At 42.7% G+C, this 23,333-nt stretch overlaps 1 protein-coding gene across 3 annotated transcripts in view; it reads right to left on the reverse strand.

Moving 5' to 3' along the window:
* Nucleotides 1-22,402, reverse strand: part of Cd99l2 (CD99 molecule like 2) — an 86,209-nt gene extending 63,807 nt beyond the window's left edge. The window contains exon 1 of one of the 3 annotated variants that reach the window (XM_040744722.1): nt 22,125-22,402. In XM_040744722.1, the coding sequence (XP_040600656.1) occupies nt 22,125-22,191 (67 nt within the window). In that variant the 5' untranslated portion in view covers nt 22,192-22,402. The remainder of the gene's footprint in view (nt 1-22,124) is intronic. The other 2 variants (XM_040744723.1, XM_005086268.4) reach the window with 2 other exon arrangements.
* Between the last annotated feature and the right edge of the window lie 931 nt (nt 22,403-23,333).

Consider the following 23,333-nt stretch of genomic DNA (forward strand, 5'->3'; position numbering starts at 1 on the left):
ACACACACACACACACACACACACACACACACACACACAAACTGATCAAAAAGAAATGAATGAAAATGAAACTAAAACCAGCATTACTTGGGCTGGCTAGGTAGCTCAGTGGCTACAGGCACCTGCTGCCAAGACTGACTGTATGAGTTCAGTCCCTGGGTCCCACAGGATGGAAGTTGTCCTCTGACTTCCACACATGTGTTGAGGTATGCATGCACATGCACGTATACACAAATAAGTAAACACAAATGCAAAATAAGTTGTTAAAGGGAATTGACAAGTTCTATTATTACCATGCCTAATGTGCTCTTTGCAGTGCTCTAAATACATGTGTTTTCTTTCTAGTCTGAAAAATATAGAAAATAAGTAAAATCCGTGGATGGCTCTGAGAAGTGTGTTGTCAAGCAATTTTGTCACTGTGACAACATCCCAAGGTGTACCTACACAAATCTAGATGGTTCTGCTTACTCTATGCCTAACTTTGTGTCATATATTGACTGGTGTTTTAAATGAGAATGCCTCCATAGGCTCATATGCTTGCATGCTTGGTCTGCAGTTGGCAGAACTCTTTGCAAAGGGTTAGGAGGTATGTCCTTGTTAGAGGAGGTGGTCACTGGGAGCAGGCTTTGAGGTTTCCCTCTCTGCCTCCTACTTATAGATCAAAATGTAAGCACTCACCTGTTCCTGCCATCACAGACTCTAATCCTCTGGAACCATAATCCCAACTAAATGCTTTTTCAAAATTTGCCTTGGTCATGATGTCTATCACAACAGTAGAGAAATAACTAATATATACGGTTAGATATGCAGTCTATTATTGGTCAAAATGTTGCTATGTGGCCAGTTGTTAATGTAGTATTTTAACTACACTGTGTTACAATAGCCCTAGGAAAGTAGTACAACTCACATTACCTGCAGTGTTCAAACATAATCATGAGTAAGAAATAGCCAGAGTTAATCTGAAAAGACTTCCTGGAAGCTGTGTGCATTAAAAAGTTTTCTAAAAGCAGGAAGAACAGAGGTTGGCAAGGGACAAATGGCATCTATATTTGGCCAGAGCACTGACTCTCTCTTGAGGTAGGAGATAATTAAGACATAGCATTTTACACCTGTCCTGTGAACAGAACTCACACAGATGAATAAGGGAACAACACAGAAACTCACAGGTGGGACAAAGTCAGTCCCACTCCTGGATCCCCAGAGGAAAATGTTACTTTGTTAATCATCTTCCATAAACTTAAGGAAAACAATGTTACTGACTGAAGCTATGGTCATTTGGCTCTATCACCTTGGGCTTGTGGTTGGACAGACATTCATGGCAGAAAGGCTGGTAGAGGAAAGCTTCTCACCTTATGGTGGCCAGGAAGCAAAGAGAGAGGGAGCCAAGTATCAGACATAGATGTATTCTTCAAAGGCATGGCCCTAACACAAACTTCATTGATAGAGTCCTTGACTAACATGCACGAAGTCCTGGTTCCTAGCCTTAGCACTCAAAAGAATGTAAGGAAGGAGGGAGGGAGGGTATCATTTGGAATACAACCCAAGATAAATTTAGAAAATATGGAATTTCCAAATGACTGTCTTTCTATCATCCTCAATGGCCTGCTCCTACCCCACACAATAGTACTAATGCGAACAGATTGTAAGCACACAAACACATGTCAAACCACGCTTTGAGGTCAAAGCAAATATAATGGGGGGATGGCTGGATATGTTTGCTTTCTGAAATCAAAGATAAAGCACCTCCAACTAGTCCTCACTTCCAAGCAGGTCTCCCTTCTCAGAGTAGTCACTACTTCCCAGCAACACCATCAGCTGAGGTCAACACGTGAGCCCAAGGGGGGACACCTCAGATCGAAAGCCTAACACTCACTCAACTCCACTCATGGGTGGGGAACTACAGATAGTTGGGTAGGGTATTAAGAAAAAAATCAAGAGAAGTATGAATAAAGTATGAATTTTAATAGCAATCTATCAATAGGGCTTTTGTGACAAGGTACATATTAATATGAAATGTCAACAATAGGAATAGTGAGGGGATTATAGAAATTTGTGCCATATCCATGTTTCTATAAATCTAAAATGTTTAATTTTTGACAATGAATGAGACTCTCCAGGACATGAGATTGAGGTCTTGAGAATTGAACTTGTAAAGTGCCTTGGTCAGGAGGATGGCCCCTGTGAAACACCTCTCCTTGTAGTGTGGTACGTGAAAGTTTCCAGCCTGTCACCACCTGTCTGCCACCAACACTCTCAACCTGTCAACGACAACCAAACACTCTGTCACACCTACAGCCACCACTTGGGACCTCTGCCTAAGCATTATGAGGTTCTTCACTCTCTAGTTCATTTCCCTTTTGTTCTTATCTCACACCTGTCTGTAATTTTAATGTCCTCCTTACGTGAGTGGCTTGTCTTCTTCAGCAGGTTTCTTTGGGATCTTCCCAGCATGCTCTAGTGCCCTAACAGAGTGCCTGGAATATCTGTCAATGCACAGTCAGGCTGTCAGGAGAGGGCTGTGCTCCTAGCACCGTTACCAGTCAAGGCAGACTGATCTGTCCTCTCTCTCTCTCTCTCTCTCTCTCTCTCTCTGCCTTCCTCAAAAGCTATTCTATAGCTTTCACATTTAAGAGAGAGGAAAATGGACTCCCTCTTTGGAGTGTTTTTCCTTAAAAATGTCTATCTGTAAAAGCAAATAGACTCTTAAAAATCCTTTCAAATGCATTTGTATCTTTGGCCTTTCGGAGGAAGGGGAGGGAAGGAAGAAAAAGGACTGCTGACTGAGAAGGTTGTTCTCATTCCCACTGCTGGTGAGGCGTTTGATTTCCTAAGTATTAATCAAAATCACTCTTGATTATAGCAAAAACAACCTTTGCTATAATTTTAATGCAATTAACGAGAATATATGGTAATTCTGAGCAATCTTGCTCTTGAGATTAAAGAACAGCCTGCCAGGAAACATACGAATAAAGCTTTAAGATCAAAATTTGCATAATTAGGTTTCTTCCCTATTCTGCCCACCCCCACCCCCAGCTTCTCTGGCTATGATAAGTTCTACTGAAAAAGATATTTAAACTCAAGTCGCAAGCCTCCAGCCTGGGCTTCCCCATGAGCTGAAACATCCTTTTCCAATAACATTGTCATGTTTTTACAACTCATGCCTGCCAGACTAACAGATAGCCAATGATGACTGACTGAATTATAGAGTGCAGATGTCGTGAGCCCTACTCTTAGATGTAGGAGCAACAAAGCAGCAAGACTTTCTACTTTATGAAACTGCTTCCTGACATTTTGGCACCATACAAATCTATGTGTCCTGCTCTATGGAAGTATCATCTCTACTGCTGAAAAGATAGCTTAGGGAACACATTAAAGCCCCAAATGACAAACTTCGTTTAATACCAGACAAAAAGGCTCCATCTCCTATACCCCTCCTTCAACAGGAGCTGTGACAACCAGAGCCACTGCCTCACCCCACAGGCCCACTCTACCACAACAAGTTCCAAGAGTGCAAACAAAGCAGTAGCTAGTTATTTCCTGAGGATGTAAGAAGCAGGACAGTGCACACACTACAGGGGCCACTCTCCTGGGAAGAAAGAACAATGCAAAAGGTGATGATGTCACCTGCACCCACGCGGCTGAGCACTGGGGGACCCAGTCAAACAATTCTCACCATCTGCCTCCCACCCTATAGCTCAAATAGATTTTTTTGCATTCAGTCCCATCCCCAAAAGGTCTTTAACATTTCACATCCTGTAAAATGTCAACAGGCCCATTTCCCCTTCAATGAGTTGTTCTTGGCTGTGTGGTAAGGCTATGCCTGAAAGGTTAACAGTCTTTGATCAGAGATTTGGAGGAAAGAAGAACCATCATTTTTTGCTATCTGCTTCTTTGGAAGGAAAGCTACTCTATTCAACATTTAGCAGTTCACAGCTCCTCTGAATGTGAGTTTTCTCTTACTCTGATTTCAGCCCTTCTGTTTCTCTGGAAGTTCATCTTAACCTTAAGAAGAATGCTGAAGAGTCTAAAATGATAGAGGCACTTAGAAAGCCCCAGATGTTTCTTAAGACATTGAACATGTGTGCTCCATATGTCAGGAATTCCCCTCCTTGATTCCTCAGGTAAGTTTCAGTTGTGATACTAATAAAAAGAGAACAACCTGAGCATCCATCTTCAGGAGAAACACATGGACTGTAGACTAACAATGGGAAATTCCCCAACAGCAACAAAGAAGTTATGTTGGGCAATCATATCCCACCATATTTCACTTGTGACGATGTAAAACAGAGACAACCCAAACATCCATTTTCCAGCACATGAAAGGCAGAAGCAGTAATGTCATTGGTATAAATCTAGTCTGCTGAAAGACAAAAGGAAACAAGGAAGAAGAGGAGGAAAGAAGAGAAAGGAGAACCGAGAGAGAGAGAGAGACAGAGACAGAGACAGAGACAGAGACAGAGACAGAGACAGAGAGAGAAAGGGACCCAGGAACACTAGAGAGGAGAGGACAGGAGGGGAGGGGGAGAGGGGAGAAGAGAAGAGGAGATGAGAGGAGACGAGAGGATAGGAGACGAGAGGAAGAGATCTAGTAAGGAGCTAGTATCCTGAACAGACCTGGCATCCAGAAGAGGTGCTGTTCACTTGTTGTCCACAGTCCCAGTTTAGTGCTGTCTTCCTTATATCACACCCACTCTCATCTTCCCATCCTTCATCCCACCTCCCAGATGATTCTCCATTGGGAAATGTCACTTCATATCACCAGACACTGGAAAACCAACAACCTTCTTTCATTGATCAAACAACTATTATCAATAAGCATGACTATTATGCAGCTTTGATCTCGATCCTGAAAAACATCCTCAACAAGGTGACTACAGCTTTTCTCCTATGGAGTAGAATGCCACACAATGGGATATCACTGAGCTCTGAAAAGTAATGAAGTACCTACTGACCCATGCTACAGCTGGAATGCATCTAGGTAATATGATGCAAGAATAATCTCTATGTCTTGGTTTTATGTGATGCTAGGGGTAAAAGAGGAGGCTTTCTGCAAGTACCTTAAACAGAGTAAAAGACAAGGGCTGGCATCTGAGGCTGTCCTCCAGCCTCCAATATGCATGTTATGGTGCATGCTCACCCACACAATTTCTCTCTCTCTGCTGAATTTAGCCTGCTGTGGTGGTGGGTGCCTATAGCTCCAGCATTCAAGAGGCAGAAGCGAAAGTCCAAGATGACTCTGGTCTACATAGAGAATCCCAGGCTAGCCTTAACTATAGTATGAGATACTGTCTCAAAAAAAAGCAAGAAGGGAGGGAAAGAGAGAGAAAGGGAGGAAAAAGAGAAAGTTCAAAACCAAAACAAGGCGAATATATACATGATCATTTTCATTTTGGACAGAATCTCATGTATCCCAGGATGACCCTTCTGCTCCCATCCCCTGGGTTTAATCTCCATAGCAGGCTTTTATGTAATGCTAGGGGGAGAACAGGGGTCTTCTTATAGGTACTGTACCAAATAATCTATACCCTAGTCCCATCTCTCCATTTTGAAGGATCATTTTTAATTTATGTTCCCATAGATGTGACAAACACTTAACAGAAGCAACTTTATGTAGGAAGGCCTTCCACGGAAGCAAAGTCTTAGGGAATACAATAGGTCATGACTTGGAAAGCATAACAGAGTGGCTGGATCCATGAACAGCTAGACATTGCAGATGCCATGTTTCACACCTTGGTGGATCAGGAAGCAGAGTTCAGACTAGAACCAGAAGTGGTTATTACCTCCAGGCCTGCCTCTAGTAACCGCTTCTGCTAGCTAGGTTACATGCTCTAAGGGTGCCACAATATCCTGCAGTAGCACCACCAGTTTGAAACTAAATATTCTAACACAAAAACCTACAAGGGACATTTACAATCAAACCATAACACCATGGAAAACTTTAGTACTGCAAAGATGGCTTGGTGATTAAGAGTACTAGCTGCTCTTGCAGAGTACCTGAGTTTGGCTCCCAAAATCCACATAGCAGTTCATAAGTGTCTGTAATTCTCTTTCCAGGGGATTTGACTCCCTCTTCTGGCTTCTAAGGGCACCAGGCATACATGTGCTGCACAGACATATATGCAGGCAAAACAGCCACCCACATAAAAATAAAATATTTAATTGCATTCCAACATCCTACATCCACGAGGAAGGCAATATACAAAAGAAGACTGGAAAGTCAGGGAACCAAGAAAAAGTCTGCAGCTCCTGTCTGAATCAGTGTTGGCCTGAATAGTATATGTCGAGAAGACGAATGAAAAATAGCCAAATGTTCAGGGTGTGAGATGGAAGAGGGGAAGGTCATATGTCTTATGAACCATAAATATACCTGGCTTCCAACCAAAGCCTGAGCCTTAGTGCCCAAACATGAGATGAAATATGTTTCCAACTGCTAGCACATAAGCACAAGAGACCTGGCCCTGATGCTATGATTCCAATATCAAAAAACCCTATTCTATTGAAAACGGTCACATGGGGTTGGGGAGATGGCTCAGTCAGTAAAGTTCCTACTGCACAAGCATGAGGACCTGAGCTCAGATGAGCAGCACCCACATAAAAGCTGGGTGTGGTGACACACATCTGTAAATCTAGCACTGGATGAGGCTATATGAAGACAGGTGGTCCCTGGAACTCATTAGTCACTCCACCCTAGTCAATAGGTAAACTCTCTGTTCAGTGATGTAGTGTCAAAAACTAAGGTGGCTAGGACTATAGATGATTCAGTGGTTAAGAGCACTCACTGCTCTTGCAGAAGACCCAAGAGCAATTGAAGACACATGATGTTACCCTCTAGCCATGACATGTATACAAACCTGTGGTTAATGCCCTTCATGGGATTCTTGAGCCAGAATATCAGCAAGAGATGAATTAGACACCAAACCCTGATGGCCTAATAGTAACCGGGTACTATGGGAGAAAGAGGATTAGAAAGTGCAAGTTTGGTAGAGACGCTGGAACAAAGGAGGCCATCCTCTGACTTGCATGCAAAGGAACAGTACAGTTTGAGAGCAGAGGAAATCTTCTGAGTCAGGCATGAGTACTGCAGGAGCCCACCATACAGCCTCCAGGGAGCCTATGGAGACAGGGTATGTGGCAGGGAATGGCCAGAGAAAGACAAGAAAGCAAAGGAGGAAGGCCACATTAGGAGGTGTAGGAGAATATGTATGAGGGATGCAGAGTGACGGCATGATAAAGATGAGCCTTGGCATTTTGGACTAGATGGTGACACCATCTGCTCAGCCAGGAAATTAGCAGAGGCTAGCTTGAGGAAGAATGAACATGGAAAGGTGGAAACTTTATCCTCTTGACCAGTGTCTTGATAATAAATACTTACTGTCTGACTCTTAATCTGTGCCAACTTATCAATATTTCAGTGACCTTCATGGATGTGATGACCTTGTCAAAGTGACTCCACCTGCTTCTATGTTTTCAGCTCATGTTCTCATGTTTCTCCAAATCTATGTGATCACATTCACACAAGCTTCTGAGCTCTGCACAGGGGGCTTCCTGTCAGCCATCTCTCTTGATCCAATTGATCTTCCAAAGAACTGTTTAAGTACCACAGAGTTCATGGCCAACTCTTTCCTCCATTTCCCATGGGTGCCTCCTTTCTGGACACATTATTTTTGAACTGCCTCTTGCTTTATATATCAAACATATGTCTCCAGGAATCCTGAATGACATGTTCTCAAAATTTACCTAGTTAACTACAGACTCACAGAATTATGAGTAAGAAGTACTTTATGTAAGAAGCAACATAAAGAGTTTTCTTATGCTTTGGTCAGTTTCCCCCAAAGGTCATATTATGCCAAAATATAGTATATTATCACAATAAAGATACTGAAGTCCATAAACTGGATTTGGACTTCCCTGTTTTCCCTGCATTCCGTTTGAAAGTGTTTGTTTATTTCCATACAGTTTTGTTCCATGTGTAAAGTCAGGCAATTACCACCACAGTCCAGATGAAGAACAGTTCCATCACTGTAATGATCCCCTCTCCTCTCCTTTGACAATACATCTACTTGTCTCCACCTCTTCTATGCCTCCAACCCGCACCCTTCTTAAACCCCAGATAATCACTAATGTGTTCTTTGCCTTTATATGATATGATTCCAAGACAGTCACGCACATGGAATCATGCTGTTCATAGTGTTCAGCACTGCCTGCTTCCATTCACTACAACACAATAAACCAAGCATACTGGCATTTGTCTGTAACTGCAGTGCTAAGGAAGTTGGGGCAGAAGGATTGTTGCAAGTTTGGGGGCCAGCCCAGACTACATAGCAAAACAAAATATGGGTCTGGGGATGTAACTCAGTGAAGTGTTCTCTCCTCTGTGTCTGTGTCTGTTCTGTCTGTCTGTCTCTCTCTCTCTCTCTCTCTCTCTCTCTCTCTCTCTCTCTCTCTCTCTCTCTCTCACTCTCTCTCTCTCTCTCTCTCTCTCCTGTGTGTGTGTGTGTGTGTGTGTGTGTGTGTGTGTGTGTGTGTGCAGACCAGAAGCTATGGGTCGTCCCCAGAAACTGTCCATGTTATGCATGCACACACAAAATAGAAGATATTTAATTGTATTGCTGCTAATTTCAGATATACAAGGAAACATTAGCTTTCCATGTAACACTATTTAGGAATATATAGCATAAAATGCTTGGCAATGTGAAGAATGAAGAAGAATATGATTATGAAAACAAACACAAAGATAAAAGAACTACATAGACCAAGTTTGGATAAGAAATATCAGTAAGGTAAAACATTAAATGAAAAAGAAATTTTTATGATTCTTTTAAATATGTTTATGGGGGCTTAGGAATCATGAACATGTATTAGTGTAGTGCCTACAGACAGGACATCAGATCCTCTGGAGCTGGAGTTACAAGTGGTTGTATGCCAACTGATCTGGGTGCTGAGAAACAAATAGGGGTCCTCTGCAAGGACACTAAATGTTCTTAACTACGTCCATCTCTCCAGGCCCCTAAACTAAGAATTTTAAAGCTGATTCTCCTCAGACTAATCTATGTAGTAAATTTAACTCCAATCAAAATCCCAATGGAGGACTCGAGATTTGGCTCAGCAGTTAAGATGATTGTAAGCAGCCACTTAGATGCTGGAAATCAAACCCAGGTCCTCTGCAAGAGCAACAAATGGCATATTTATACACGTAAAAATGATAACAAAAAATTTTAAGCCAAGTGGAGGCTAGGCAGAGTGAAGTATACCTCCAGTCCAGCAGTGGAGATGCTGAGGCAGAAGGATCAAGCACCCACATCAGACGGTTTATGGCTGCTTGTAACTCCTGAGGATATGATACCTTCTTTTAAAAAAAACCTAAATGCTGTGTATATATGTGTTTGTGTGTATAATATATATGAGAAGTGACAACAAGTAAAGAAATAAAGGTCATGAATGTGAGCAATGGGGGGTGAGTGAGCAAACAATAGTTATATTTTAATTTCAAAATATAAAAAATACATTTAAAATATTGTCAGGATCGGCTGTGGAAAATTTAACTGATCAATAATAATGTCTTGAATGAATCACTGAAATAACAATATAAACCAACAACAACAACACCAAAAAAAAGAAAGGAAAAGAAAAGACAAAAAACTAAGCCAACTCTAGTGGCACACACCTTTAATCCCAGCACTCTAGCAGCAGAGGCAGGCGTATCTCTGTGAGTTCAAGGCCAGTCTGGTCTATAGTGCAAGTTCCAGGACAGCCAGGGCTACGCAGAACAAATCTTTAAGGTTAGTGTCCCTTATCCAAAGTTGTTGGGGCCAGAAGTAGGTCAGACTTCAGTGTTTCAGATTTTGGAATACATGCACAGACTTTGAAAATTGAGCTTCCGTTATCCAAATTTCAGAGCATCACAAATTTCAGGCTTTTGGATTAGGGATGCATGTGCCCTGTACAGGATAAGGAAAGTTGCACTGCAGCTTGAGAAACTAAAGGGTGATTCAAAGAAGGCTAAAGGTGGACTATTAGAGGAAAGGGAACATACAATGAAAGAAAACTTGAGCATCGCAGGGGAATGAGAAGAATCAGAACGGGGAGGTGAACGAAAACGGCAGTAGCGGGTTCAATGAACCTTGCTCTTGAGAGGAAGATCAGGAGGGGAAGGTGCATTTACAGAGGAGCAATTCACAGTGAAATGCCTGGGAATGGTAAACTTAACTAACAGAAAAGGGGCAAGGACTCCTCTGAGACAGGGTAGAGCCAGGGCCTCCCAGTTCCTGTTCAGTTTTTCACTCCTGAACATAGGATCCAACAAGCAATGGAAGTCCGTTGTTGTGACCACAACTATAATAAGCTAATACTTCACCCCTTCAGGAATGGTTAGAATCAGAAAACAAACAAAACTTGTGTTGGTGAGGCTGTGGGGAAGCAAATCCCTGTCTACAGCTGATGAACTCAACAGTTTGGCTCTTCTTGACAAGGCTAAACATAGGGATAGCACATGATTTGGTAATTTCTAAATACAACCTAAGTCAGCAGAAAGTTCACACAAACCTAAGCCACAGAGAACCTGTACTGAATGTTTATAGCCACGTTAGTCACAACAGCCACAAGGGAGAAATAAGCCGAGTGAGGAACAGATAGAGAACACATAAGAGTCTATCTGTGCAGTGGAAAGAACTTTAGAACCAATCCACTGAAATACATTGAAAACTGGATACTAAAGGAAAGAAGTCAAACACAAAAGGGCACAGAGTATCACATATCTATAATATAATATAATAATATAGTATAGTAGAGTTTAGTATAATATAATATATGCTTGCCACAGGAAGTCCACAGAGACTGACAATAATCTTGAGACTGCTGGTGGTTTGAAGGTACATGAGTGGTAGAGAGAGACAACTGAAGACTTCGGAGTTTCTTTTGGAGATGACAATGTTATAAAGTTATATGGTCAGAAAATAGTGGTGGCTAGGCAACTGTGAATATAGTGAAAACCAAACCACTGTGCACTTTAGATGAGAGAATTTTGGGATATGTGGAAATGGAAGTGTTTTACCATGTGAGATGGGAAGGGAAAATCATCCTGCTACACAAAGCAAGGGTGCACACGCGCTCACACACACACAATCTGAGTTTGCTAGGCATGGGGGCATTCGTCTACAAGCCCAGCAATGTGCAATGGAAACAGGCAAATTCTGAGGGTTTTCTAGTTAGACATCTAAAACTGTCCAGGTTCAGGAGAGACGATCTCAACAAAGGTAGAGAGTGATAAAGGAAGATGCCCCTGATGTCTCACATGCACTGGCACACACACCTGCACACATACACAAATACATACGCATATGCATACATAAGCTCAATTGACAAAACAGGCTAGATGTTGTGGTGCACACCTATAATCCTAGCACTTTGGTGACAGAGTGAGTTTGAGACCGGCCTAGGTTGTCTGAAACTGTTAGGGAAGGTATCAGCAAGCTGATGGCTACTGAGAGGCACTCTCTTTGTGGGTGTGGATGGCTACTGGTAAGATGGCCACGCCTCAGTGGATGGCCACACGCATGTGCATATGTGCAGCACTAATTAGATTTAGGGGATTATTAATAACAACAAAAAGGACCAAGATGGGAGGGAGATGGGGTGGGAACTGAGGAGAACTGGAGGGAGGGAGTAATACGTGGATACATTCAATACACATTGTATAAATATATGAAACTTTCAAAGAATAAAAATCTTTTTAAAAATAAATAAGCAAGCAAACAAGAAATCCAGATAGGTGTCCACACACGTGCAGAATCTGTCTAAGGCAGGCAAAGGAACCTCATCCAAGCATCTGCCAGTAAGTTAAGGAATGTAATAGAAAATTCTTCCCAAATTAAATTGGGAACCCAAAATGTTAGAGCTAAGGGATAAGAATGACTCAGAAACAAAGCTGCTTTTCTTAAATTAAGTCCCAGGATACTGAAAGGTGGTCAGAATCTTGTTTCAGGTGTGCCCAACTTACCACACAAGGCAACTGACAAAAACCAAAAGAAATCTCTGGAAGGAACCACATGTATTCTAGACTCCAAAGGATATATGATACGTGTGTGTGTGTGTGTGTGTGTGTGTGAGCGCATGCATGAGCGCATGATGAGTGTGCCAGAAGAAAAACACAGCCATGAACATGGGAAAATAATGTATTATGAGTGGTAACCAGGAGAAAATAATAAACAGGGAAGTGAGCCAAAGGCTTGACCAAGCAATTCATTAAAGAAGAAAGCAACGTGAACAAGCCACATAGTAATGGGAGACACGTAAATTAAAGCAAAGTAATATAAACGTGTAAATCCTGTAGACGTATATCATGATAAAGTTGGCAAGGCCAAGTGCTGGCAAGGATATTTTAAGGTGGCTATTACACAATGGCTATTTTAATGTGCTGCCAGTAGCCAGAACCAGCACAGCCAGTTTGTGAGACAGCTAGGCACCACTGCATAACAATGAAGTGACAAGTACTATGCACCTCAAAAACTCCACTTTTGGGTATAATTTTGCAAAAGGAAGCATCAAACTTTTTGATCTTTTACAACTCTAGATACTGAAAAGTTTGAAGACCTCCAAGCACTTCTTATTATGTGGGTTCCAGTTGCTGATACTAACCAGATTAGAGGCTAAAATCGATTTTTAAGGCATAAGACACAGAACATACTCTACTATCCATCTAAGTGTATTTTTATTTGTTAAAAATTTTTATAAAGGATTTACAAATTAAAAAGAACATGGGGCTGGTTGGTGGTGGCACACACTTTTAATCCCATCACTCCGGAATCATGAGGCAAGTGGATCTCTGTGAGTCTGAGGCGAGCGTGGTCAACAGAGCAAGTTCCAGGACAGCCAGGGCTACACAGAGAAACAGTCTCACAAAACCAAGAAAAAGAAAAAAGAAAAAAAGAATAAAGGAAGGAAGGAAGGAAGGAAGGAAGGAAGGAAGGAAGGAAGGAAGGAAGGAAGGAAGGGGAGAAAGAAAAGAATAGCAGTCAGGTAGTGAGATTGGCCAAACCCAAAGTCCATTCATCTCAATGAATTCCTATACATTAGAATAGCCATTCCAAAGGTGTGGTGCTCCATATTGGATCTTACACTTTGGCATCAAATATATTTTACGCATTTATCTAGCAATAAAAACAAAAAACTCATCAACAGAATTAAGACAAAAAATAACTAGCTTTATATCCTCTCTCGTAACTCATGTCCATCTATATTTATACAGCACTATTCACAACAGCCAAGAAATGTGGCCAGCCTAGCCCTCCATCACTAGCTTTTTTGATAAAGAAAAGATGCTACATAAATACAATAGAATTTTATTTCACCATAAGGAAAAATAAAATCACGACATTTTCAGGGAAATGGGCACAATTGCAGATCATCGGATTAAGGAAAATAAGTCAAATTCAAAAACATTATGTTGTCATCTACCATATGCATAACTTAGATTTTACATATGTGTCTTGAAAGCAAAAAGGGAAACACATGAAGGAGGAAGGAGCACTTCAGGTAGGGAAAACAAAAAAGGGTAGGAAAATCCATGTGACATGAAAGCAGAAGCAGCATGCTGTGGGGAGGGAAAGGACCAGCATGTAGAATAAGACCAGAGAAAGGATCATCAAAACAAATCATGAAAATGCCATAATGGAATTCACTACTTTCTATGCTGTTCTAGCTTGCTTCCTGTTGCTGTGATAATCACCATGACCAAAAGCAACTTGAGGAGGAAAGGGTTTATTTCGTCTTACACTTCCAACACTCCATCACAAGGGAAGTCAGGGCAGCAACTCAAGGCAGGAACCTAGAGGCAGGAAGTGATGCAGGAGTCATGGAGGAACACTGGCTGGTTTACCCTCGCTTGTTCAGCCAGCTATCTTTCTTGTACAGTCTGTGCTCACCTGCTCAGGGGTAGTACTGCCCACAGTGGGCAATTTGGCAACGAAGGCTGTTCCTGGGTGATGGGATTTGTGCTTCTCCACACTTCCATACATTTTCCAAGTTTCTAAAAAGACCACCTATTATTCCTGTAGCCATGTAAGTATTTGGTATTGTCAGTTTATATTACACTTGTAGCCACCTGAGAGGTTGATGCTTTTTATCTTACTATAGATTAATGTGTATTTCTCTGGTTACTAAAGAAGTTGATCATCTTGCTATGTGTTTATTGTCCACTTTGATTTATTATTTTACAAATTGTCTGAACAAGTTTTGGGCTCATTTTCCTGTTTATCATTTTTCGCTGGTTCCCAAAGTATCAAATGGATTAAGAAGGATCAGTCTCCATCATTCAACATGAACAGTATTAGACCGCTTTGGCTATCTAAGGAAAACAAAACAAACAAAAAGATCTGCCTAAAGAGTTTAATGACTACTGACCTAACCAGTAGGAGCTCAAAGCTCACCAAAGAGTCCAGTATGGATTCTAAGATCAGCAGAGCTGACACCAACCCGCAAAGATGGCCAATGATCTCATTTCTTTCAATACATCTACCCTGAGGTAGTGATGAAGACAGAAATCTTTGATAACTCATGAGTATACTAAAGCCAAAAATGGGAACTCCAAAGTATATATCTGCAAGCCATGTGTGCTGCCTCAAACCCTTACTCAGCATTTGGGAGCAAAAGCTGAAGTATGTAAGCTCAAGGCCAGCCTAAGCTGTATAGAGAGACCCTGTCTCTAAAGAAAAATAGCTGTACAGGGCTGGGGAGAGGCTTGGCAGTATGGCATTTGAGTAGCATGTACCAGGTTCTCCTCCATCTCTAGTACCACACACATACAGAAGGCATGATACATATCTGTGCCAAGATCAGTGGTGCTTGACCAGTGGAGAGTCTGCCCTTCAGCACACAGTAGGCACTCAGCAGTCATCTCTCTTTAGGTGGCAAGACAGGTGAGCAGGGTGCTACCTGTATCTGCTGGGTAAAGTGCACAGAACAGCACCCACTGTCCCCTTGTCAACAAACTGTCCATAACCTAGCAACTTTCCCTTCTCTGTTACTGCTCACCCCCATTCCATGGAACCAAGAGCCTCATATATGCTAGACAAGTTTCCTAACAGTAAGCAACCCCCCTCAACTTCCAAATCTAATTTCAAAGGTAAGGAACAACTCTGTAGTCTATAGCTAGGAACAGTTAAACCGCAGTAACCCTTCTTTGATGTAGAAAACGGCCCCAGGCTGCCCTGGCTCATGAGCTTCTCTAGACTCTTGAAGAACAAAGCTCTGACAATTCCAAGGAAGCTGTCCTGCTAGACATTATACTCTCTGTAGGAAGCCTCCCTCACAGAGAAAATCCTAGAAAAACCTTCAGAGTCAACTAGTTCAGTCCTCTCATTGGAAAGAAAATGTTAGTTGACAATTGACACAGCATGTCATCATTCAAAGAGGTAGAAATGAAGGGATGCATGACACCAAATACATGGAATTATCAGTGCTACTTAAGGAACCAAAGGACCTGCCTCATACTTAAGCTATACAGTTACTGCCACTAGGAGCACTGGGGAAAGCAAGAGGGGGTGCAGCATTTTAGCTGGACCTTGACATCTTAGTGAGTTTGTGCCAGTTTTGAAATTGTGGTTAAAAATCATTGGACACACCTCCCCTTGGAAGGTAGAATATGTAATTGTCACTGACAACCTCAACTATCCTATGTGACTATAACACATAGAAAGCAACACTTTGTGACTTCCAAGGCTAGTTGATTAAAGCCATACACAGGGTATATACCCAAAAGTACAGAAGAGTGGTGTCAGGGTTTCATATATCCCAGGCTGGCCTCAAATTTGCTGTGTAGCAGAGGCTAGCCTTGAACTCCTGATTCTCCTGCCTCCACTTTCTGAGTTCTGGGGTTACAGATATTCACCACCACATCCAATGTGGATCAAATGACCAGTCAATAGACCTCTGGAAGGGTTAAATCTAGACTAGAGACTCAGGAGCCTCTGAGTCAGGCTTCCCAAGCACCCAAGAGCAGCAGATGAATGACATTCAAAATGTACAAAGTAACAGTGAATACGAAGCTGGAAAAGCAAAATCGTCAGGTAGGAGACATAACTGGAGACAGGAAAAGTCAGGGTATCTAGAAAGTATATTCCCTGAACTCAATGAAGCACCTGGTCCTTAGGTCCTTTGAGCAGCCAGAACAGGCCTTTTCATTGTCATCTCAGTAGAGCAACTTCAGGCCCTTCCCCGATACCCACAATTTCCCTTTCAAATGACTTCTGTGAATTTGTTACAGTTGCTTGTCGTCTACCTTGTGAGGACAAAGACAGGACTATAACATCAAGGAAGGGGCTGAAAATTTATCAAAGCTCTCAAGACTTTCTGCTTTTTAAAAAAATCTCAATCATTTGATTTTACCAATAAAGACTTGGGAGACAGATGCTGGGGTGAAAGCCTGATAGCTCAGAGAGGCAGAGAAGCCCCCAGCTGACCTTATTCCTCCTCCAATGCCCCAGAAGGTTCCTTCTCCTACACCATCTCCAACCACCCTCCTCAAACTGAATGTCTCTCCCTTCTACTTCCTGTGTGTGTCTCTCCATCCCCCTGTCCCACTTACTCTCCATGGTTTTTTCTTAGTAATCCTATGTTCACTTCCTGTCAACTGGTTAACTTTATTTAATCCTGTTTACAATATTCAAGCAGAAAGCTCTAGGATTAAAGGGTGTGCTAGGGCTGAGCCACACCACAGTAAATAACCCAATCTTGGGGTTCTTGCAACCCTGAAAGAGTCCCCAGACCCTGTGGAGGACTAACTGCAATAATGGTGACCCCAGAACCATTCAGATAAAGAAAATTCTCCCAGGACTGAGGCAGGCAGGGTTAAGTTGTTTGAAACCGATCCTGCATACTTCCCGGGGTACATCTATCAAACCTGATACCCCAAGTGAGTCCACAGGTTAGGATCCCAGCCTGCCCACTCAACCCTGCAGCACAGCACCTAGGGCCACTGTGCTCATACCCAACTCTTGACAAGCAGCCCTAATCCACAATCGTGTGCGTCTACTTCTGGTTGTTTGTTTTCTGAGGATGGCCCCAACCTCTAGATCCTCCCGCCTCAGCTTCTGGGTCACTGAGATTAATAGGCATGTGCCACCATACCTGGCATAATTAGAAGATCATTTGTTTTCTTTTAGTATGGTATGGTGTTTTGGTTTGCATTGCTTGACTTTGGTTGACTTTGGTTGGCTATAGCCCAGGCTAGCCTGGAACTCACTATGTTATTCAGACTGTTCCCAAACTCACAGCAATCCTCCTACTTCATCCTCTCAAATGCTGGGATTACAGACATGGTCCACCACATCCATCCTACTTTTTTAATAAACTTAAATTTATTTAGATATTCTTTTTGAGGTACTGGAGATGGAACCTATGGCCTTTCACACGTTAAACATGTGTTCTACCAATGAGCTACACCTCCAGACTGTGTGAATTATTTTGGATGAATATATAATTCACATACCACACAGTCACCCATTCAATATGTATAATTCAATATTTTTATAGCACTTTTTAGGTTGTACAAGCATCACCTTTTCTATTTATAAAACATGTTCATCACTCCCCAAAGTCTTTATTTTTATCACTTAAGCAGTCATTTCCCATCGCCTTCCCCTAATTCTTAGCAATCTCAGCTCTGGTATTTTGTTTGTACAATCTCGGAACATATCATGTAAACAATGCCATCAAGATTTGCAAGGTATATATTTTAAATGTGGCTTGGAACATCTAAGAAGTAGGATTAATATATACTAACCTGAAAGGGACTCGCTGGAAGGCAGGTCATGTTCTGAGCACTTTAGACACTTATTTAATCTTAATAACTGCCACACCAAGAGGAAAGGGCCGTTATCCCCATGATAGAATTGAATAAACTCAACAGAAGGTTCCTAAACCCTTTGGAGCTACACAGTTTCCATATAGGAAGTAGGTTGTTGCCCACTACTTTTATTTCATTTTTTAAATTAACACACAAAGTAATGGGTTTCATTATGGCATTTTCATACATATACTGTTGTACTTCACTCATATTCACTCTCTCCACTACCCATTACCTCCTTATTCTCCCTCTCTTCTGCCTCCTTCTTGCTTTCAGAAGGCATACACACACACACACACATATATATATATATATATATATATATATGTATGAGTGTATATGTGTATATGTATACATGTATGTGATATATATACCACAACTGAGAAAAATGTGATATTTATCTTTTTCCCCATTGACTTCTCTTTTTCTTGTCACATTACTATTCCCCTACTTCTTCCCAAAAGTCCTAGTTTATCTTCAAGTCATATAAATACAAATATATGCATGCATACATATATAGACTCAGCATATGAAAGAAACCATTTGGGTATTTGTCTTTCTGAGTGACTTATTTTGCTTAACAAGATGATTACCAGTTCTACCAATTTTCTAGCAAGGAATATAATTTTTTTCTTGTTCATGGATGAATAAAAAACTCCATTGTGGGGCTAGTAAGATGGTTCAGTGGGTAGAAACACTTACCATCAAGCCTGATAACCTGAATTTGATCCCTGAGACCTACATAGTGGAAGAAGAGAATAAACTAAAGAAAGCTGTCCTCTGACTTCCACATGTGCACTGTGGCATGTGTGCCCCACATACAATAATAATAATAATAATAATAATAATAATAATAATAATAATAATAAATTGTTTTAAATCCATTGGGTACATTTTCTTTAGCCATATGTTAGTTGATGGACATCTAGGCTGATTCCATATTCTGGCTATTGGGAATAGTATAGCAACAAACATGGCTATGAAGGTATCTTATGGTCTGTTAACTTTTTGTGGCCTGTTAACTTAAGGTTCTTTGTTTATATGCACAGGAGTGGTACAGCTGAATCATATGAGAATTCTATTTGCAGATTTTGGGGAACCTCACACTGATATCCACAGTGGATGTACCAGTGCACATCTCCATCACTGGTGACTAAGGCCCTCCCACATCCTCATCAGCAGCATTCTAACCTCAAGCAATTTTAATTTGCATTTCCCTGAAGACTCAGGATGTTGAACACTTCCTCAAGTATTTATTAGCCATTTATATTTCTTCCTTTGAGAGCTGTCAACTTACTGATTGGATGATCCTGACTTCAGTGAGGTAGAATTGCAAAACAGTATGAGTTGCATATTGTCCTCATTTGTCCATTTTTTTTTCAAGACTCAACAGATCACTATGTATGTCTAGGGGCAGAGCACAGCATCAACCTTCCAGGTTTAGTAAATGAATGTGTATGATGCACTAAGAGTTTGGCTCATGGAAGGCCTTCCTAAAGTAAGAATCTTACCTACATACACAGCTGAGGTCCTTTTCCTGGTGCCCAGAAGAACTACTTTTTACACTCTGGGCACCTTCAGATGATATACTGAGAAGATGCTTCAGAAGAAGTAAGATACACATTGAAGTTAACTCTCCTTTTCTTTAGAGAGTGAATTTTTGTGTATGAAGGGGTGGCATTTTCAAGACAGAGTTTCTCTGTGTAGCCTTGGCTGTCTTGGAACTCACTCTGCCTTGAACTCAGAAATCCACCTACCTCTGCCTCCTGAGTGCTGGGATTAAAGGTGTATACCACCACCACCCAGCTGAAAGTGACTTCTTAACCATCCTTTCAACTTTGGGCAGCTAAACCCTGTGTCTACTTCCTAGAGCCTGGAAGAACTTTACATCTTGTCCCCAGATGTGCTTCTGGGACCTTTTGCATGCCTACAGAGGTTGCACAGGCACAATCCATTACTGAGATCCAGGATCAAGAATAAAGGGACACTGGCAGAGCTCTCTGAACCCCACGACAGAAAAAATGAATACCTACCACCAAAACAAAGCTACTTCTGGTTCAGTGTTCTTAGGACAAACAAAACAAAAAGATCACAGGGTGTCACTCTTATCTGGGTTGAACCCTGGCTATTTCTTTTGATGTATGACCACAGTTCCCTTACTTGGAAGTAAGTGTAATACCTAACCTGAACAGTTTTGACAATTTGAAACAAGACACATGCTAGGTATGGTGGCATATAAATGTCATCCCAGGTTTCAGGAAGTAGAGGCAAGAGAATCAGGAATGTAAGCCCAAATCTCAGGAAGCAGGGGCAGGAAGATCAGGAGTTGAAGGCCAGCTTTGGATACATAGCAAATTTGAGGCTGCCAGATTGGACGACATGAACCTCCATCTTTTTTTTAAAAAAAAAAAAGGAAGGAAGATATATTTTATACATGGTACACAGAAAGCACCCAGGAAATGATAGCTGGTCTAAGAAGGGGCACATTCCTGGGTCAAAGACACCTTTGTGATTGTTAGTCATTATATGGACTGATTGAACCGGTTTAGAAAACTCGTTTTCAGGACACCTTTGAAGGTTAGAAGTGGGCAGCCTCCTCCAGGTCTAAATGAATTATTCCCAGTGTTTTAAGATGACTACTGTGGAGTAATAGAAGCCTGGGAGTAAACCCTAGCTGCCAATTAATCACTGTGTGACTTCCACCTCTACTAGCTTCCTCAATCTTTCTGAACTCAAAGCAGGAAAACCTGAGGCTTGGCCATTTATAGACTAGTTTCAAAATCCCCATGCCATACAAAGCAATTATCTAGCATGCACATGCTTTCGTGTTCCAATTCTAGCCAAGGGAGAAAATCCATAGTTGTAGTCTCAGCCATCTCCTGCAGTGTTTGGAACACAGCCCTCAAGGATAAGGTGGGATAGTGGATACGTTACAAAAGCCCATTAGACATTAAAAATTTCATCCCCTGTGACTGTTTATTTTCTTCTATCCATAGCAGTCTATTACATAGATCTGATGCCTGTGTTGGTTTTTCCCTCCACTGCATTGTCGTTGCAGAGACAAAAGTCTTGGCTTTCTTCACCCTCTGCATCACCAGTTCCTAGAACCCAGACTGGCCATACCTTTGCAGCTCGCTAAAAGGTTCTTGTAGTAACTCCAGCAGGGTTGTCCTTAACCATTTCTGCATCTTTTGCATAACTTCCTGGGCTAGGAGTTCTCCTTTTTGCCAGTATTCCTTATATGTGACATAAACCTCACTAGAAGTCAGTGCTAGGACCAAGTTTTGTCTGCCTAAGCTTATGTTTTTCACGGTTAGATTTGCCTTCATTTTCAGAAAACTCCCAGCACAATTCCTGCTCAGCTACAATTATAGTGTTTTCTTGAAGTCGTTTTGGGGTTTTGCTTTATTTTTTGTTTCTCTGTTCCCATGATGTGGAGACGGGACATAAATAATTGTAGGAAGACTCTGCTGGTACATGTTTAAGATCCTGTTTCCAAGTACAGACTGTATTTATCGTAAGAATATACTACTCAGACTTGAATGTACCTGTAAATTACCCCGAGATCTAGTTATTACGCTAAATAAAACACTGAATCTGACTCGGTAGGTCAGGGGCAGGGTGTGAAATACTGCATTTCTAACAAGACCCCAGGTGATGCTCAGGTGGCTGGGCCTGGTGAACAAATTGTGTTGCACAAGGTGGAAGAAACTTGTTCCTTTGATTCAACACAATTTCTGTGTCCATCTCCACCACAAAATACGACCAAATTCTCTACAAGTGTAAGGACAGACACCTAAAGCATATAGGGAGCTAATAAGAACTGTAAGTTTCCCTCTCCACCCGTCGCGCCCCATTTTTGCCTTGTCCCTGCTCCAACCCCGCCGAGATCCTGATGGAACTGGCCAGGAAGTCGCCTGGGAAGCTCTCCAGATGCTTTTGCTGCAGGTGGCCTCATAGCCAATTTTTAAAATGACTGCCTTTTCCAAGGTACACTCCTGGGGACAGCTGTTGTCACCAATGGTGGCATCTGCTTGGTCATGATTTTAACATCCTAGTGTTTTTAAAAGCAGCATTAAGAAGGGTCCCATCACACATCTTCGACTATACAACTCACAGTGGGTTCAGTCCCTGAAGTTTCAGACCCTCACCCCTAGGCCGAAGGCTAGGTCGCCGGAAGCTTCCACTTCGGGCCGGCCAGGCGGGGGCAGGACCGCTCATGCGCAGAGCAACCCCCAGGCCACAGGGCGGGGTCCCTGGGTGCCCCAACCCGTGCCCACCTTACCTCTCTGGACCAGGGTGGCCAAGGAGAAAACGAGGCAAACGAGGAAAGCGGTGTGCCAGGCCACCATGGCTGGGAGCAGGCGCAAGGGCCCTCAGAAGCACAGTTAGAGCAGGAAGGCCCGGGGGTGGGGGGGGGGAGGAGCTAGGGGGAGGAGCCTGTCACAACCGCAGCGCCCCGCCCAGAGCTGGTACCCATCGCGCGACTGGGAAGAAATAGGAGACGCCCGCCTTAATACCCGCACTGGGGTGGGGGCCGACCCCTCAGCGCCCACGGCAGGAAACTGGGCGACACTGCCCTCTCGGGGACTCGGCTGCAGTCCGGAGGCGGGGCATGGGGAGAGGGCGGGGGTGGGGCTCACAGACACCTATTGGGTCACATGATCTGGATTGGGTGGTATGCCTAATCACTGCGCAGACCCCTTACCACCATACCCTTGCTAAGGAAATGTCAGAAGCGGTCTGAGAGCCCCTAGCAGTGCGTCATCAGAGGGGGGTGGGAAGCAGCAGTGGAGACGGTGGTCAGGAATGGCCACCAGCGAGACCACTACACACCCTGGCCAAGAGCTTGGGTGCTGCTAACCCGTGACCTTGGGCCACACCTTCTTCCTCTAGTTCAGTTCTCCCAGACACAAAACTCTCCAGTGCCTCAGCCTTGTTCGCTGCTCCCTGCTTGAAAACTGCAGCAAAATCCCTGCCCCAGAATAAAGAACTGGACTGTTTGGGTAGCTGTCGGGAACCAAGTGGAAGCCGGAGACACCGCCACTGCAGGCAGCAAGGAGGGTGGGCTCAGTCAGAGCCAAAGCTCTAGGGAATAATTGCCGAGGCTTGTGTTAGAGACAGAGTTAGTACTGTGAAAGGTCACAGCCGCTCAATCGATCAGAAAAATATGCCCCGTGACCAACAAAGCCCTGCAGTATTTTCCCATGAATCTCTGCAAATGGAGTCCACCTCCCTGGTGGCAAGAATGCAGATACCCTCACTGCAGTAACAACCAAAAGCTTACTGCAGCCTGGGAGAGAAAGCTCCCAAGAAGAGCTTGGCTACAGCCAGCTTTCAGAACAAAGAAATAGCTACTGTTCACTGTGTCAGCATGGAACCTGTCTTTGGTCATTTCTAAGGATGGCTCCTACTGCCATTCCCAGTGTTCCTGGCCAGAAACACCACATATGTTCTCTCTCTCTCTCTCTCTCTCTCTCTCTCTCTCTCTCTC

This window comes from Mesocricetus auratus, unplaced genomic scaffold (assembly GCF_017639785.1).
Source record: "Mesocricetus auratus isolate SY011 unplaced genomic scaffold, BCM_Maur_2.0 Super-Scaffold_100003, whole genome shotgun sequence".
Classification (NCBI taxonomy): domain Eukaryota; kingdom Metazoa; phylum Chordata; class Mammalia; order Rodentia; family Cricetidae; genus Mesocricetus; species Mesocricetus auratus.